Below are 16,211 nucleotides of genomic sequence, written 5' to 3' on the forward strand. Positions count from 1 at the left end.
ATGATTAAGTAGTGATGCAAGTGTTGGGCAACATCATGGTTGCCTCTGTAGAACAACGGTACTGCAGCTCTACTCTGTATGTGACCTGATTAAGCATACCCCCTTCTGCCAACTCTCTCCCTTGGGGTATGGGGAGCATATATCTATATTACACTCAAGTTCGGCACTAACAACCAATCAGGTTGAATCAGGGAACCCAAACAACCAATCAGGTTGCTGGAATTGTGAATCAGAACCAATGAGGTTGCTGGAATTGCTCCATAGTGCCGAACCTGAGTGTAATATAGATATATGCGATTGGGGAACATCCCAACTTTAATAGCACAGACTGGGTCTTAGTTATTCTGTACTGATTGCCCTTCACTGCGGCTACTTCCCTCCTCACGGGGCTTCTGGCCCATTCTTTCTAACACTCCAGTGCAGATCTCTCAGGAATCTCCCCTCACGATCTTCATCTTGGGACTTCGGACTATCATTATACACTCGTGCACCAGATCTATTTGCTGTTCACTCCCCGCTTGGGTCATTAGAAATTCCCACAGTAATGGCTTGCCTAGACAACCGAAGAAAGGTCCGCAGCGAAATGGTCACGTCAGAGCTGCTTTGCATTCTGCAGAGGATTGAGTCTCGCTTTTCAAAGCTCTTGACCTACATTGTGTAAGTGGCCAGCGAGATGACCAACATCCACAATCAAGAACCAATCGTCTCGGGAGGCAAGCTCTCACCCCATTGGGAAGATCCAAGTAGAAGGCCATTTACAACTTGGATTCACCCATAGCCGGTTCGCCTGAGCCGCTACAAAAGTAGGGATGATCCTGTATTTTGCAATAGAATCTCTTGGCACTCGGAAAGGACAGAATTCCACCTTCAAGAAGGCTGAAAAACAGGAAAGGGAGCAGCGCGGCTCATCCACTGTGCATGCTGTAGCCTACCTTGTTTCTTGGGGAGGCGAGGGTTTTCAAGAATCCGCTAGTACAACACAATCCGCCCTGCTTCCCGCAGTAGTCTCCTTTTCCTCCGTTTCCTTCCACATCTCTTTAGCGGGGCGCACCTCTTGAACCTCAAGTCCGTTACTCTGCCCTGTAGATGCAATTCCACCAGAGCGGTACCACCCCTTGGCATTTTATCAAGTTCTTTGGTCGTACCAGCAATAAGACACTTCTCAAGCTTCACACTGTTTTCTGGGTTATGCAGAATACCTTCCTTCTCACCCGCAGGTGGCCCCCTTGGTTACGGGGGTATGCAGGACGCAGCATGCTGACCGCACCCCCTTTTGAGGACTGCTTTTAAACGTCCTGAGTTCTTGCTGTGTCTGATTCTCGTCTTGTTCATTGGGGGACACAGCACCCATCCAATAATTTATTCTGAAAGGGTTCCAGTTGTCTTCTCATGGTACTGTTTATTTTCCTATTACGGTCTGTAATATTTGACCTTTTGTTAGTTTGGGTTTCTCCTGTTGCTCTTCTACAAACTGACTTAGCTCCTCCTACCAGCTATACCCCTCCTGCAGGCACGGAGCTATCGCTTATTTTGCTTGGTGTCCACCTCCTAGTGGCAGTAGTTATACCCAAGGTCTTGCTGTGTCCCCCAATGTGCAAGACAAGTAATGGATTTTACGGTAAGTAACAAAAGTCCTGTTTTGTTTTTTTTTTTCACATTTCTCAATCGAGTGTTGGGCCGCCTTTGGTCTCAATGACTGCAGTCACCCCTCCATGGCCGATTCTCACCAAATCCCCGTTGGAGCTTCATATAGTGATGGGGGTGATGATGGGCACGGATATGGCATTCTAATTCGTCCCGCTCGATGGGATTGAGATCCGGATTTTGGACGGCCAATGAAGTCTGCAGACGTTCTGCTCCTCTATGCTGTGTGCCGTATGACATGACGCTCGTCATGTTGGTGGAGACATGGAGCGGTACCAGAGTATTACCACAGGGGAGGTGATGCCACATTGTCCGGGATGTCTTTGTGCCTAACAGCACAGGATTGGTAGGGGGCCAATACTTTTGTCAACATAGTATACAAGGATTGTCATGATGTGCAGAGGGGAATAGAGACCCACAGAAAGAAACAGACCGAGCGATATAAAGTAAAAGCAGCATGGCCCCAGCAGCGCAGAATATCTCGGGAGTGCTAATATTCTGCTCCCAGATGTACCACTGATGATGTGGAGGCAGGGAACGATGGTACAATAAACCGAAGGGAACTTGTCAGCACTTCGGATATAAAACAGCGACACAACCCTGAAGTAGAGCTGCTGGCAAAATGCATTTGGTTATAGTTCCTGAAGGTAACATGCCTATAGGAAGGGCATTAGTATGCGGCATGGGAGAACCCTTAGTGGCCGGACAGTCTCTGCTGCCCAGTGTATGCCCCATAGCTTGGCCTTGCGCAGCCCGCAAAACGCCACTAAATAACCCTCAGATGGGTTACTGAGTCTAACATGTTCTCCCGTCTGGTTCTTAGGCTGCCAGTTCTGCGCTCGGAGGCCCCACTCTCACCCACGCCGTCACCAGAGCCACAAAAATGCTGACCGCCACCGCCATGCCGTCAGTGGCCACCTCTGTACAGTCCCCGTATAGGTAAGTGCTGCTCAGGAAGCAGAATTGGTGCTTTTGTTTTGGTTTTAGCAAGTTAAAAAATAACCCTGAATAGATTTTAAAAGATGAAGAATTTCTCTTTAGCGGGAAGGTAGAAACGTCCTAATTCTGTTATTGACAGCCAGCTATAAACTAAGCTCCTCCCCTTTATATAAGCCACACCCCCATGCTATCAAGCTAGCTGAAAGTTTTAGGAAACACAGGATTTCAAGGCCGCTGCATCTCTTCCAGATTGTTCTACAAGAATGTTTCAAGAGCTTACAGGACGATCTGTGGCCTGACCGCCCCGCAGGTGTTTGCTTTCTCTTGTTAGTTTTCCTTATTCATTTTAGGTTGTGTCCTTTTGCTGCACATTGTCTCTGATCTTCACATTTACAACTTTTTTTTTTTTCCCACCCTTTCCTGACAGGTCAACCAAATTGGTCATAATCGAGAGACTTCTTTTGCTGGCAGAGCGCTATGTGATCACTATAGAGGTAATTGGTCCATTAACGCTTAATGGAGTATTCTGGCGAGGAGGCATTTTTCCAGTTTACACCCATCCACTCGATAGATGAAAACTGATACATCGGTGGGGGTCTGACTGCTGGGACCCCCACCGATTCACAGAATGGGGAATCCATGCTTCACTATTTCCCAGGTCACAATCCATTCTCCCATTTCTGTAATGTAGTGGTGAATGGCCCCCGCCGGTCACCCATGTGCGGCCGTGGCTCAATTCATTTCAGTGGGGCGGACAGAGATAGCCACGCACAGCGATTGGCTGTTTTCGTCAGTCCCATTAAAATGAACACTTAATACCAAGTGCAGGGCTGCCAATTTTTATAGAATGTGTCTGGCATAGCAGTTCAGTCCCATTCACTTAAATGAGATTAAGCTAGAAATGGGCCCACATGACCATTGAATGTGATGTCATTGGCCAAAGAGGAGGTCACAGCGCTCCCCTAAGTGCTGTAGTCTCTTCAAGCAGCGGAGGGTCCTGAGCAGCAGACCCCCATTAATCCAATATTCATCACCTCTCATTGAGGCAGGTCAGCACTATTTTAATTTTTTATTCAGACTTCATATAAAGCTTGGTGCAGCTTTGGTGAGGTTTACTGCAATGCAGAAACATTTTGCCTATAAGTCCCATCACTATCCCATCATGCTTGAGCCCATGATGGTCCTGTAAATGGGTCATTGCCCCTGGACTGGTCGGGCAAAGTCAGGATGGGATACAGTAACTTAAAGGGAATCTGTCAGCTCCTCCGAGTCCCCATAAACTAAAATGAAGCTCTGAACCCGGTGATGTTTTCTACTTGCCCTCCTTGTTGCTTCCCTACTGTCCTCATGCAAGGTTACAGGTTACATCTCGTGGACTACATAGGCGCACGCACACAATGAGAAGATGAGACAAACTTTAGTTTGTGGGGCTCATAGTTGCTGACATGGTCCCTTTAAATGTCTACTCTGGGAGCCCCTCTCAGGGAGTATTCACAATGACTGTAAATTACTATAGAGAAATGATTTTATTAAAGAGACTTCTGGTTTTGAGACAGAATTCTGGCCTGGGACCAAAGGGGAAGAGCATGTTACCTGCTGGCGTTCCCTCTGATCTGATGGTTTCGAAACCTTTTTTCAGCCATCCAAGATGGCCGCTACAATGTTCTTTCTACCTAATGCGCACTGTGCCCCGTTTGTCATTGCCCAGCGCTGATCACATGAGCAGCTGTGCACAACCGGAGAACAGCTATAGTACATTGATAGTCTAAGTTGGGGTTCACACGGAGCGGCATTTATAGTAGCAGCAAAGCAGCTGCTAAATCTCGTCCACAAGCTGCGGAAATAACCCGCACAAAACCCGCGTGGAAACTGACTTGGGACGTGGAATTAAATTCCGCGACATGTCCATTTTATCACAGTCTCCACTGCGGAATTTGCCCCCTTCTCAGTAAGAAGGTGAAATCCGCACAGGAATTCATGATGAACCCCGCTCCAAATGGCGGGGGCTTGGAGGCACGCTGTCCGCGGCTGATCTGCGGAGGAATGCCACTGCGGATATTCTGCTGGAAATCAGCCCTGTGTGGTCTCAGCCTTACGCTGCCAATACCCTGTGAGAATTAGCTAGTCTGAAGGTTGTGTCAGCCACCTTGGAAAGCTGATAATGGGACCTGGAACCAGTGAATCAGAGGGGGCATCAGCACAGCAGCAGGTAGCATGACTGCCCCCTCCGGTCTCAGGACAACATTGTGGTGTTTTAACCCACATGTGCATCTTACATGCTTTGCCCTCGTGTGGTTTTCCATAGCAGCAGTTCTTGGTAGAGAATAGTGTAGTTTCTGCGGCTCTTGCTGTTTGTTGCAGTGTGATTGTGCTAATAATTGAATTGCGAGCTTGATCTTCACAGAATCGTCCCTCCTCCTCTCAGCCATAGCGTTGACTTGTGTTTGTTTTCTTGCAGGATCTCTACTCTGTCCCCAGAACTATTCTACCTCACGGTGCTTCTTTTCATGGACATCTCTTAACACTGAACCTTACATATGAATCTACCAAAGATACGTTCACCATAGAGGTAAGTGGTCATCCGCCGATTTCATTTACTTTGGCCAAACCCCTGTGTGAGCAGGCCCCTCCCACGGTGTATCTGATTACTGGGGTCCAGCCTCTCAGCACACGCCTATCTGCAGGCGAAATTAATCCTTTCATGGCCGGGTCACATTCTGCAGTTCTGGCATTCCCACTTTCAAAAAAGCATATATATTTTTTTTTCTTTTTTCCATCAATATGGGCTCGTTTTTTGCAGGATGGCTTATATTTTCTATTGGAACCATTTTGCCATTCATACAACTTTATCGCTTTTTCTTGGAGACTGGGTGATCAAAAAAGTGCAATTCTGGCTTTGTGTATTTTTTTTTTTCTTCCGGTGTTCACCATTTGGGAACAGTAATGTGATATTTTAATGAATTGCAGCATTACACATGCAGTCGGTAGTTTTTTTATATATATATTTTATAATGTGACAACTGTCAAAAGGGTTTTTTTAAACTTTTTTTTATAACAATAACTTACGTAAAAGTCTTAGTTATAATGTTATACTACGGTATTGCATTGTACTGTATTTCAGGCTGCCGTTACTATGGACAGACCGTCATGGCAGCCCTGGGGGCCTTCCCATTCGGGACATTTAAATGCTGCTGTCACAATTTAAAGCATTAACGGACACAATCTGAGTTGCCTCCAATTGCAGCTGTTGCAGTCAGGTTTTGGCTGTCAAGGACAGCCAGTACCCATCGTGTATGGTGCAGGCGTGACGTTTGAGCCCGCTGCATGCGTGACATATACTGCGGACATCTATACGCGTTCTAACTGCACAAAGTATGTTCAGTCAGCACATTTATAGCCGTACGTGTGTCAAGAAAAGGTTAAACCGCTTTTGAACTAAATGTATCAGTCAAACCCCCATGTGAGCAGCAGTTACCCTGCTCTGCAGTAACGTGCCGGGTTACTATACCGCTGCAGTCGGTAGATTTATACAAAATGTATTACACTATCCCACCAATCGTGTGTCCAGCTTCGTCTCGTGGAAATAGTTTGATGTGTGTGATGTGTATGGACCTCTATAACTGGTCATTTTTGCCCCAGGCCCACAGCAATGAGACGATCGGAAGCATCCGCTGGAAGATCGCCCGGCATCTCAACTGTCCTGTGGAAAATATGCAGATATTTGCTAACGAAAGTTTGGTGAGTAATGACCACACAGAACCGTCCGGTTACTCTTCTCAATGTCTGGGCCTCCAGGCCACCAGGGGGACATAAAAAGAATCCTACTCTATAAGAGTTGTTTACTGTATTATGTGAAGATTGAGACATCCTTATAAACCAGCGTGAGAGCAAGATATTTAACACGACCCGCCGGGCCTGGAGAAACAATGGCCTAACTGCTGCTCTGACTACCTGATGCACACTGTATTCGTATACTTTGGTTTTGTAAGACACTACATGCTACTCTGACTGGCCATAACTGCTCATGGGGGCAGCACTGGTTAATCAAAGCAGCTCTAAAGGCCCATTTACATGCAAAGATAATATTTCAAAGGACTGAAAGATTTGGCTATATTTTTGCATAAAGTAGTAATGGCCATTAACCCTTTATCTTCATTTGCATGTAAAGGGGCCTCCAGGAGCTGTTTGCAGAGCCCAGCATGTGATTAATCATATGCCTAGCTGTGCACACATCTGCATTGTTCCCCTGCCATCTCCCCGTGGAGATAAGTCAGCGGTCTACTGAAAGATAAATGTGTTAGTTTTATCTCCGGTAGCTGAACGATGGATTTTAAGTTCACCTTAAAATCACTGTTCAAATGAACAGTGCCCGATGCCTGCGTTTACATGTAACGATTATCGCTCATCTTCGGTCATTTGAACAAATTGAGCGATAATAGTTACGTGTAAATGGGCCTTAAGACGAATGAGGAAAAATCCTGAGCGGTTCAAAAGTTCACTGTAACATCATGTATTTTCGTTAGCCATTAAAACAGATATTTTTGGTATAACTTACCGTAAAATCTCTTTCTCGTCGCGTTCATTGGGGGCCACAGCCTAGACCATGGGATATAGCCACTGCCCTAGGAGGCGACACTAAGCAAAAAAGTGTTAGCTCCTCCCCACCTGGCTATATCCCCCCTGCAGGCACTCAGCTAATTAGTCTGTCTGCAAGCAGTAGGAAGCCAGTGGGAGTAAAATTATTTATACTATGTTTTATACATACCAAAAACAAACTTTTGGCACAATTTTCTGCCAAACCATGACCGAAGAACAGAAAGTTCCAGCAACCGCCTAAATAATAAGGGGTGGGTGCTGTGGCCCCCAATGAACGCGACGAGAAAGAGATTTTACGGTAAGTTATACCAAAAATATCTGTTTCTCGTCCGTATCATTGGGGGCCACAGCCTAGACCATGGGACGTCCACAAGCAGTCCCGAAAACAATATATTGGGTGGGCATTCAAAGTTCGGCTGTGCGGTCAACGACCGCCGCCTGCAAGATCTTCCGGCCAAGAGCGGCGTCAGATGATGCAGCTGTGTGGACCTTATAAAATTTTGAGAATATATGTAAGGAAGTCCAGGTGGCTGCCTTACCCTCCTGAAGGGCTGAGGCTCCGTGACGGACTGCCCAGGAAGCCCCTACCGCCCGTGTGGAGTGGGCCGTAACCCGAAATGGCGGCGAGCGCCCTGAGGTGCGATACGTCTCTGTTATCAGGGACCTTATCCATTTGGATAGGGTGACTTTTGAGGCTGCCAAGCCCCTTCGGTTCCCCTCCGGAATAACGAAGAAGGTGTCGGTTCTACGAAACTCCTTTGTTCTTTTCACATAGATCCTCAGCGCCCTTACTACGTCCAGGTGGTGCAGCATTTTTTCCTTTTTGTGTACTGGATCTGGACAAAAAGAAGGCAAGACAATTTTCTTCATTAGTATGAAACTGTGATACCACCTTTGGTAGGAACTCGGGTGATGGCCTCAGCACCACTTTGTCCTGGTGGACGGTCATATATGGCGCCTGTATAGACAAAGCCGCCAGCTCCGAGACCCTACGGATTGACGTAATGGCGACGAGGAATACCACCTTCCAGTCAGTAATCGCATAGCAATCTCCTTCAGCGGCTCAAACGGCTGGCCCGTCATAGGGTCCAACACGAGATTAAGGTCCCAAGTTTGGACCGGGGGTTTAAACGGGGGTGTCGTATGGGCGACTCCTTGCAGGAATGTACGTACTGCCATCCTCTTTGCGATTGGCTTTTGGAACAGTACCGTTAATGCCGACACCTGTCCCCTCAACGAACCTACCCTCAATCCTACCTCGAGGCCTGATTGTAGGAATGCAAGAATTCTGGCCACCGACAATTGCATCGGTTGTACCCGCCCCTCCTCACACAGGTGAAGAAGCGCTTCTCAGACTCTACAATAAATTGCAGATGAGGCTGGTTTTCCGGCCCGTATCATAGTCTGGATAACCTTCTCCGAATAACCTTTCCTCCTCCACATCTCGGTCTCAACGGCCAAGCCGTCAAATGTAGAGACTTGAAATTTGGGTGTAGAAAAAAGGCCCCTGAGATAGCAGGTCTCTTTGCTCTGGAGGATGCCACGGTGTGTCGAACAGCATTTCTATGATGGTCGCGTACCAGCTCCTTCTTGGCCAGTCTGGTGCTATTAATATTGCTGATCATCCTTCCTGCTTGATTTTCCCTAGGATCCTCGGTATGAGAGGGATGGGTGGAAATACGTATAGGAGCTTGTACTCCTCCCACGAAATGGTCAGCGCATCCGTTGCTGCTGCTTGTGGATCCCGCGCTCGGGACATAAACGGGCGTAGCTTGTAATTTTTAGTCGGGACGCCCTGAGGTCCACGTCTGGCGTGCCCCACTTCCGGCATATCGTCCGAAATACTTCTGGGTGCAGCCCCCATTCGCCGGGATCCACTGTTTCTCGGCTTAGGTAATCCGCCACCCAGTTTTCTCTATTCCGGGAATCTAGACTGCGGAAATCGAGCTCAGATGCTTCTCCGCCCACGTTAGTATGCCTGTTACCTCGCTCATTACCGACACGCTCCATGTTCCTGCTTGTCGGTTGACATAGGCCACCGCTGTGGTGTTGTCCGTCTGAACGCGTACATTTTTTCTCTTGAGATTGGGCCCGAAGTGTCGGGGAGTCAGGTAGATGGCCCGCAACTCTAGGATGTCTATATGTAGCCCTGTCTCTTTTTGAGACCACACTCCTTGAACAGACTGGTCCCCTAGTGTTCCGCCCCAACCTGAAAGGCTGGCGTCCGTCGTCACTACTGTCCCGTGACTTGGGCCCAAAGGCCATCCCGCCTGAAGCCTCCCAGGTTCCAGCCACCACTTCAGTGACCTTTGGACTTGAGGGGTTATCTGGATTTGCTGTTCCAGGGTCATCCGGAACCCATTCTGGCGTGACAATATCAAGTGTTGTAGTTTCCTCGACCGGAACTGGGCGAACGGAACCGCCTCGAATGCTGCCACCATCTGGCCCAGGATAGCCATGCAGTGTCTGAGGGTTAACGGTTTCCCCTGTATTAGGGACCGGACCCCCTGCCGGAGCTTGTCTACCTTTGCTTGAGGTAGCCGGAGCCGGTGCTGGCTGGTATGGAATATCATGCCCAAAACTCCAAGCGTTGTGTCGGTATTAGGCATGATTTTTCGCGGTTCACTATCCAGCCGAATTCTTCTAGAATCTTCATCGTGACGTGTAGGCTTTTGATGTTGCCGTCCCACGACGGTGCCTTTATTAGTATATCGTCCAGGTATGGAATGGCTGATATATCTTCCGCATGGAGTGGCGCCATCACTGCTGCTAGTACCTTCGTAAAAACCCTTGGAGAGGTAGACAGGCCGAATGGCAGCGCCGTAAACTGAAAATGCCTTCCCTGTGTTTCAAAACAAAGGAATTTTTGATGTGTTTCCCGAATCGGGATATAATAATAATAATAATAATCTTTATTTGTATGGCGCCAACTTATTCCACAGCGCTTTCAGGCATGGATAAATGCAAAACAATACAACAATTACAATATAAGATACATTGGGTTAGACACAAATGGGTTGAGGGTGGTACAGGAGGTGCAGGGGGTGGGGAACACAGGCAATAGGAAATATTATGTACAGATCATTTATCAGAAGGCAAACAGGGTGGAGCACCATAGGGAGGGGCGAGGGACTAGGTCAGGAGATTTGGTATGCTTCCCTGAAGAGGTGCGTTTTTAAGGCACGTCTGAAATTTCGTGCATCGGGAATTGTCCGGATGCCTTGGGGTAGAGCATTCCAGAGGATGGGTGCTGCTCTGGTGAAGTCCTGTAGGCGAGCATGAGAGGTTCGTATTACAGGGGTGTTTAGTCTGAGGGTGTTAGCTGATCGGAGTGAGCGCGCTGGGTGGTATACTGACAGTAGGGAGGCGATGTATGGTGGTGCAGCGCCATGCAGAGCTTTGTGAGTGAGGTAGAGGAGTTTAAATTTAGTTCTGCAGTGGATGGGCAGCCAATGCAGCGACTGGCATAATGCAGAGGCATCTGAGTAACGACTGGATAGAAAAATGAGTCTAGCTGCCGCATTTAGTATGGATTGGAGCGGAGCGAGTCTAGTGCGGGGGAGGCCAATGAGTAGCGAGTTGCAGTAGTCAAGCCGGGAGTGGATGAGCGCAACCACGAGCGTCTTTAGCGTGTCCGTGGTTAGGAACGGACGTATTTTAGCAATATTTCTGAGGTGCATGTGGCATGTTTGGGCCACAGATTGGATATGGGGGGCAAAGGAGAGGTCAGAGTCCAGTGTGACGCCAAGGCATCGGGCATGCCGTCGGGGGGTTATGATGGTGCCAGACACTGGAATGGAGATGTTGAGGGGAGGTCGGTTAGAAGGTGGAAAGACAAGGAGGTCAGTTTTAGAGAGGTTTAGTTTGAGAAAAAGGGAGGACATAGTGTTAGAGACAGCAGACAGACAGTCGGTGATATTTTGGAGGAATGGTCCAGAGATTTCACGAGAGGAGGTGTATAGTTGGGTGTCGTCAGCATAGAGATGGTATTGGAGGCCGAATCTGTGGATGGTTTGTCCAATTGGGGCAGTATAGATAGAGAAAAGAAGGGGACCAAGGACCGAGCCCTGGGGTACCCCGACAGCGAGAGGAAGTGGAGCAGAGATAGAACCAGCAAAGGAAACACTGAAAGAGCGGTCAGAGAGGTAGGAGGAGAACCAGGAGAGAGCAGTATCCTTTAGACCAATAGAGTGGAGCATAGTGAGAAGGAGATTATGGTCGACAGTGTCAAATGCAGCAGACAGGTCAAGGAGGATTAGTAGGGAGTAATCACCTCTCGACTTTGCAGTCATCAGGTCATTTGTTACTTTTGTAAGGGCAGTTTCGGTCGAGTGTAGAGAGCGGAAACCAGACTGGAGGGGGTCGAGGAGTGAGTTGTCAGAGAGAAAGCGAGTAAGCCGGGAGTAGACCAGGCGTTCCAGTAATTTGGAGATAAAGGGGAGGTTTGAGACGGGTCGGTAGTTAGCAGCATTAGTCGGGTCCAGGGTTGGTTTTTTAAGCAGAGGGGATATAATGGAGTGTTTGAATGAGGAGGGAAAAGTGCCAGAGGTTAGGGAGAGGTTGCAGATTGTGGTAAGGTGAGTGATGAGAGCTGGGGAAAGGGAGTGGAGGAGGTGAGAGGGGAGAGGGTCGCTGGCGCAGGTGGTAGGGCGGGCAGTGGAAAGGAGCCTGGAGACTTCTTCCTCTGTCGTTGGTTCTAACGTAGATAGTGAGTAGGTGCTGGGTGCAGTGCTGATGAAGCTGGGATCAGGGCTAACCACGCAGCTTTCAGAGATTTCTTTTCGAATGTGGTCAATTTTTTCTTTGAAATAGGCAGCTAGCTCTCCAGCAGTCAGGTCTGTCGCAGGGGCCAGTTCCTTGGGGCTGAGGAGGGAGTGAAAGGTCTCAAAGAGTTGTTTGGGGTTGTGGGATAGTGAGGAGACAAGGGAGGTGAAATAAACTTGTTTGGCATGGTGAAGGGCTAGGTTATACGTTTTAAGCATGAATTTGAAGTGGAGGAAGTCTGCTGGCAGCTTTGACTTTCTCCACAGCCGCTCGGCGCACCTAGAGCACCGCCGGATGAAGCGTGTTTGGGACGTGAGCCAGGGTTGCCGTGGTCTGCATTTGACAGCTCGCGTCACGGGCGGTGCCACTTCATCCAAGGCACGGCTGAGGGTGGTGTGGTAGTATTCGGCTGCCAGGTTAGGGCAGGGGAGGCGAGAGATGGGCGATAGGGAGGACTGAATAGCTTCGGCAAACTGTTTAGTGCGGACAGACTGGAGGTTCCTAGAGGTGCGATAGATAGGAGGGTCAGGAGAGATGCTAGGGATATGGAGATAAGCGTCCTTGATATCTATTGAGGACAGAAATTCGCCCGGTTGCATGGAGGTTATCACGGACTTGATTGACTCCATCCGGAAATGTTTTGTTCTGATGAATTGGTTCAACCTCCTTAAATCCAGCACCGGCCTCACTCTGCCGTCCTTTTTGGGTACAAGAAAAAGATTCGAATAGAACCCTTGCCTCTCTTATGCCCCCGGTACCGGTTTCACAACCCCCTGTGCCAGGAGGTTCCGCACTGCCTGCTGTAGGTTGGCTACTCCTTCCGGGGTGGTAGGCACTCTGGACCTGCAGAATGAATTCCGTGGGAGAGTCGTGAATTCGATTGCGTAACCGGATGTCACAATTTCCTGCACCCACTTGTTGCTCACGCGCCTCCCCTATGTCTCCCGAAATTGGGAGAGCCTGCCCCCCCCCCATCTGGTGACACTGGGTGGGGGCAGCATCTCATGCCGCGCTCTTTGATCCCGCTGTTTTAGATGTTCCGGGTCGGGATCGCCCTTGAAAGAGGGGCCCCTCTTTGCGTCCGTCGGGGTTCTTGTAGACTGGGACCACTGCCCTGACCCTGGGCGGGATGAAAAAAACGCCGAAAGGATCTAAAAAACGGTTTCCTTTTTAGTGGAACCTTCTCCTTTCTTGCCGGGCATTTGTGGTAACGACGTGCTCTTGCCGCCTGTAGCGTCCTTTATCATGTCATCCAGTTTGGGTCCAAACAGCCTGTTTCCTTCAAATGGCAATTTTTGTTAGGGCCATCTTGGATGCTGTATCTGCTGACCAGCTTTTTCAGCCAAAGAGTTCTCCTTGCCGCAACCGATGCAGCGGATGCCCGGGCGACGAACTTGGCTGCGTCTAGTTCTGCTGCGCATACAAATTTGTTTGCCTGTATGACGTTGTCTGTCAGTTCGAGCAACTCATTTGGTGGAGCGCCTGCTACACTGTCTCTCCGTAGCTGCTTGGCCCAGGCTATAGATGCCTTGCTGACCATGCGGCCGCAAACATTGTCTGTAAGGCGGTGCCTGTGGCTTAAAACACGGGTTTTGCCAACGCATCCAGCTTCCTGTCTTGAGGATTAGCCAGCATTGCTGCCTCGGCTGTTGGCAGTGCTGAACTTCTAGACAGTCGCGACACTGGCGGGTCAACTACCGGAGGTACCGCCCAACCCTTTTTCAGGCCCCCTGGGAATGGATATGTACTTTCCCAAGACTTCCCGGGTTGCCTAAATTTCTTATCCGGGTTCTGCCATTCCTTGTTAAGGACCTCCGAAAAATCTGGATGGTCTGGGAAGACCTGTCGTGATCTCTTCTGCCGTCTAAATGACACCGCGGAAGGAGGCGTCTCCACTGTTTCCTCCATTACTTGGAGGGTTTCTCTTATGGATATTACCAGGCCGTACATTAGGCTGGCTAGGCGCGACACCTGTTCCTCGTCTAGTTCCGAAACTGACGAGCCTGCAGAGTGGTCGTAGTCTTCAGACCCACTGCCCTCGCCTGCCGTTTGGGTCGTGTACTGGGGCGCCCATGAGCAAGATGCTCGAGGGGACTCATGGCGAGCCGGGCTGGTCTCGCAGAATACCGGGACCGTGAAGAATGCCTTGATCTATGATAAGTATGCACGGACTCCCTGGACCCATGAGAGCCATGAGAGTCCCTGGATCGTCTGGACTTTGAGGGTCTAGACGACCTCCCGGTGTGGCGCGATCTATGGGGAGTGTCCTCGCTGCTACGGGACCTCCTCCTCTTGTGTGCCCTCCCTCGTGCATATTCCGAGGAGGACGCGTCTGAGCTGGACTCTAACCGGCGTAAAATCGCCGCAGAGGATGTGGCCAAGCCAGCAACGGCAGCGGCCAGGGACCTCGCCCGTTGGGGTTCGGGCCCTGGCTCCACAGGGGCGGCGGGGGGCACCGGGGTCCCTGGAGCTGCATGCACCGCGGCACATCTAGCACAGCGGGGGTCGACTTGACCGCAAGCGAACTTAACGCTGCAGGTAGTGCAAGCGTAATGCTTCACCCTCCCCTCGGCCGGGCTGGAACCCTCTGATCTAGGGTCAGACATGGCAACAGAAAACAATTCCCAGGTAGCGGGTAAGCTAAGTACCGTTACAGGAATGCCTGCAGGGGGGACGGGGAGGGCGAGGGGAGAACACCGCAAAGTGCTGCCTTGGGCAGGGCTTACCCGGTCTAGCAGCTGTTTCTGCGGTTCCCCCGGTCCAGCTGGAGCCTCTGGTCCTGACGCTTGGATGCTGTCGGAAGTCGACGCTGGTGTACCACACGATCTCGCGGCGTTGGTGACCCGGCAGGTGCTGTGGCAGGGACTGCTGCGGCCTTGTTACAGCTGCTGGTGCCCGAGACAGGAGGTGCTGCTGCTGTCCGGGTGCTTTCTCCGTTGCAGAAGGAACCTGCAGAGGGAAACTGCAGGGCTGAACGGCTGGAAGGCTACTGTGTGCTTCAGAGAGCTGCAGGTGCTGGGCTCAGCGGTGTAGACAAATGAAGTGTCCCAGAGCGCGGCCATTTCTCTGTCCGGCGGTCTTTTTAAACACACCCCGGTCGGAGGGGGCGTGGCCTGCCCCGGAAGCGTCCCCGCGACCCGGAAGTGACGCTTTCCGGCCGTGACGACGGCGCTCCGCCCCCCGGAGCGCCGTGCCCGGAAGTGGCCGGCCGGCGTCCCGGCGTCCTGCAACACGCAAGCTTCTATCCCTGGACGGGAGAGCCGCCGCCGCCGCCCTCGCCACTGCCACCGCCGTCGTCCTGATGCTCCTTAAGGTATGCGCTGTCCGTGTGGCGCCGGAATGCTTGCCGCGCTGTCCATAGTCCCAAGCGGGGGTGTCTTTGTCCTGGGAGCCACAGCCTGCCCTTGCGTCGACCATTCCAGCAGTGCTGCCCCCTACGCGTCACCGTCAGACAGTGCGCTACTCCAGGGAGGGGGAGCCCTATGGCTGGCGGGTAACCGACTCAGATGCGCATTGCATGGTCGGGCCCCTTTTTCTTCTCTGGGTGAGACGCCGCAGTAGTGGTGGAGACACCCCCTGCCTGCGTCTCCCCCGGGAGGCCAGTAGAGCCAGGGAAAAGCCCCGACTCCCCGGATTCCCGCGAATAGCTCTTTCCACGTCTGCCTCCTAGCAGACACTAAGCTAAAGACTAATTAGCTGAGTGCCTGCAGGGGGGATATAGCCAGGTGGGGAGGAGCTAACACTTTTTTGCTTAGTGTCGCCTCCTAGGGCAGTGGCTATATCCCATGGTCTAGGCTGTGGCCCCCAATGATACGGACGAGAAAGGTCTCAAATCTACAAGATGACTTGATTTCTCTTGCTGGGAACAATCACATTAAGACTACTAATGCATACGAATATACAGAAGCGGGTCAGCCGTCTTTGTTTCCCCGGTCCCGGATGGTCCCTGTAAAGGACTTGCAGGCTATCCTTTGACCCGGTCCCCATAGTGTATGACTTGTAGTGGCATGACCTGCCTCCTATATATTTAGTAACTTCTACTCTGCCGTAGTTGACAGTGAATAAAGATCAGAAGCTGCTCCATCAGTTGGGCTTTTCAGATGACCAGTCACTCACCGTGAAGACGACGGGAAGCGGCACGCCATCGGGGAGCTCTGCAGAAACCTCTTCCACCTCCAGCAGCAGCAGTGCCGGCTTCAGCTCCTCTTATGTAATGGAACAGGTATGTAGGGTCAAGGCCACCAACCCCGAACCCATCAGGGTTAAGA

General features: G+C 50.6%; 1 protein-coding gene across 2 annotated transcripts in view; it reads left to right on the forward strand.

Moving 5' to 3' along the window:
- USP24 (ubiquitin specific peptidase 24) overlaps positions 1-16,211 on the forward strand; it is a 112,965-nt gene that overhangs the window by 60,585 nt on the left and 36,169 nt on the right. For both annotated transcript variants that reach the window (XM_066597884.1, XM_066597885.1), the window contains exons 23-27: positions 2,468-2,583; positions 3,011-3,077; positions 5,042-5,152; positions 6,223-6,321; positions 15,995-16,165. In XM_066597884.1, coding sequence (XP_066453981.1) covers positions 2,468-2,583; positions 3,011-3,077; positions 5,042-5,152; positions 6,223-6,321; positions 15,995-16,165 — 564 coding nt within the window. The remainder of the gene's footprint in view (positions 1-2,467; positions 2,584-3,010; positions 3,078-5,041; positions 5,153-6,222; positions 6,322-15,994; positions 16,166-16,211) is intronic.

Source organism: Eleutherodactylus coqui, chromosome 3 (assembly GCF_035609145.1).
Source record: "Eleutherodactylus coqui strain aEleCoq1 chromosome 3, aEleCoq1.hap1, whole genome shotgun sequence".
Taxonomy (NCBI): Eukaryota; Metazoa; Chordata; class Amphibia; order Anura; family Eleutherodactylidae; genus Eleutherodactylus; species Eleutherodactylus coqui.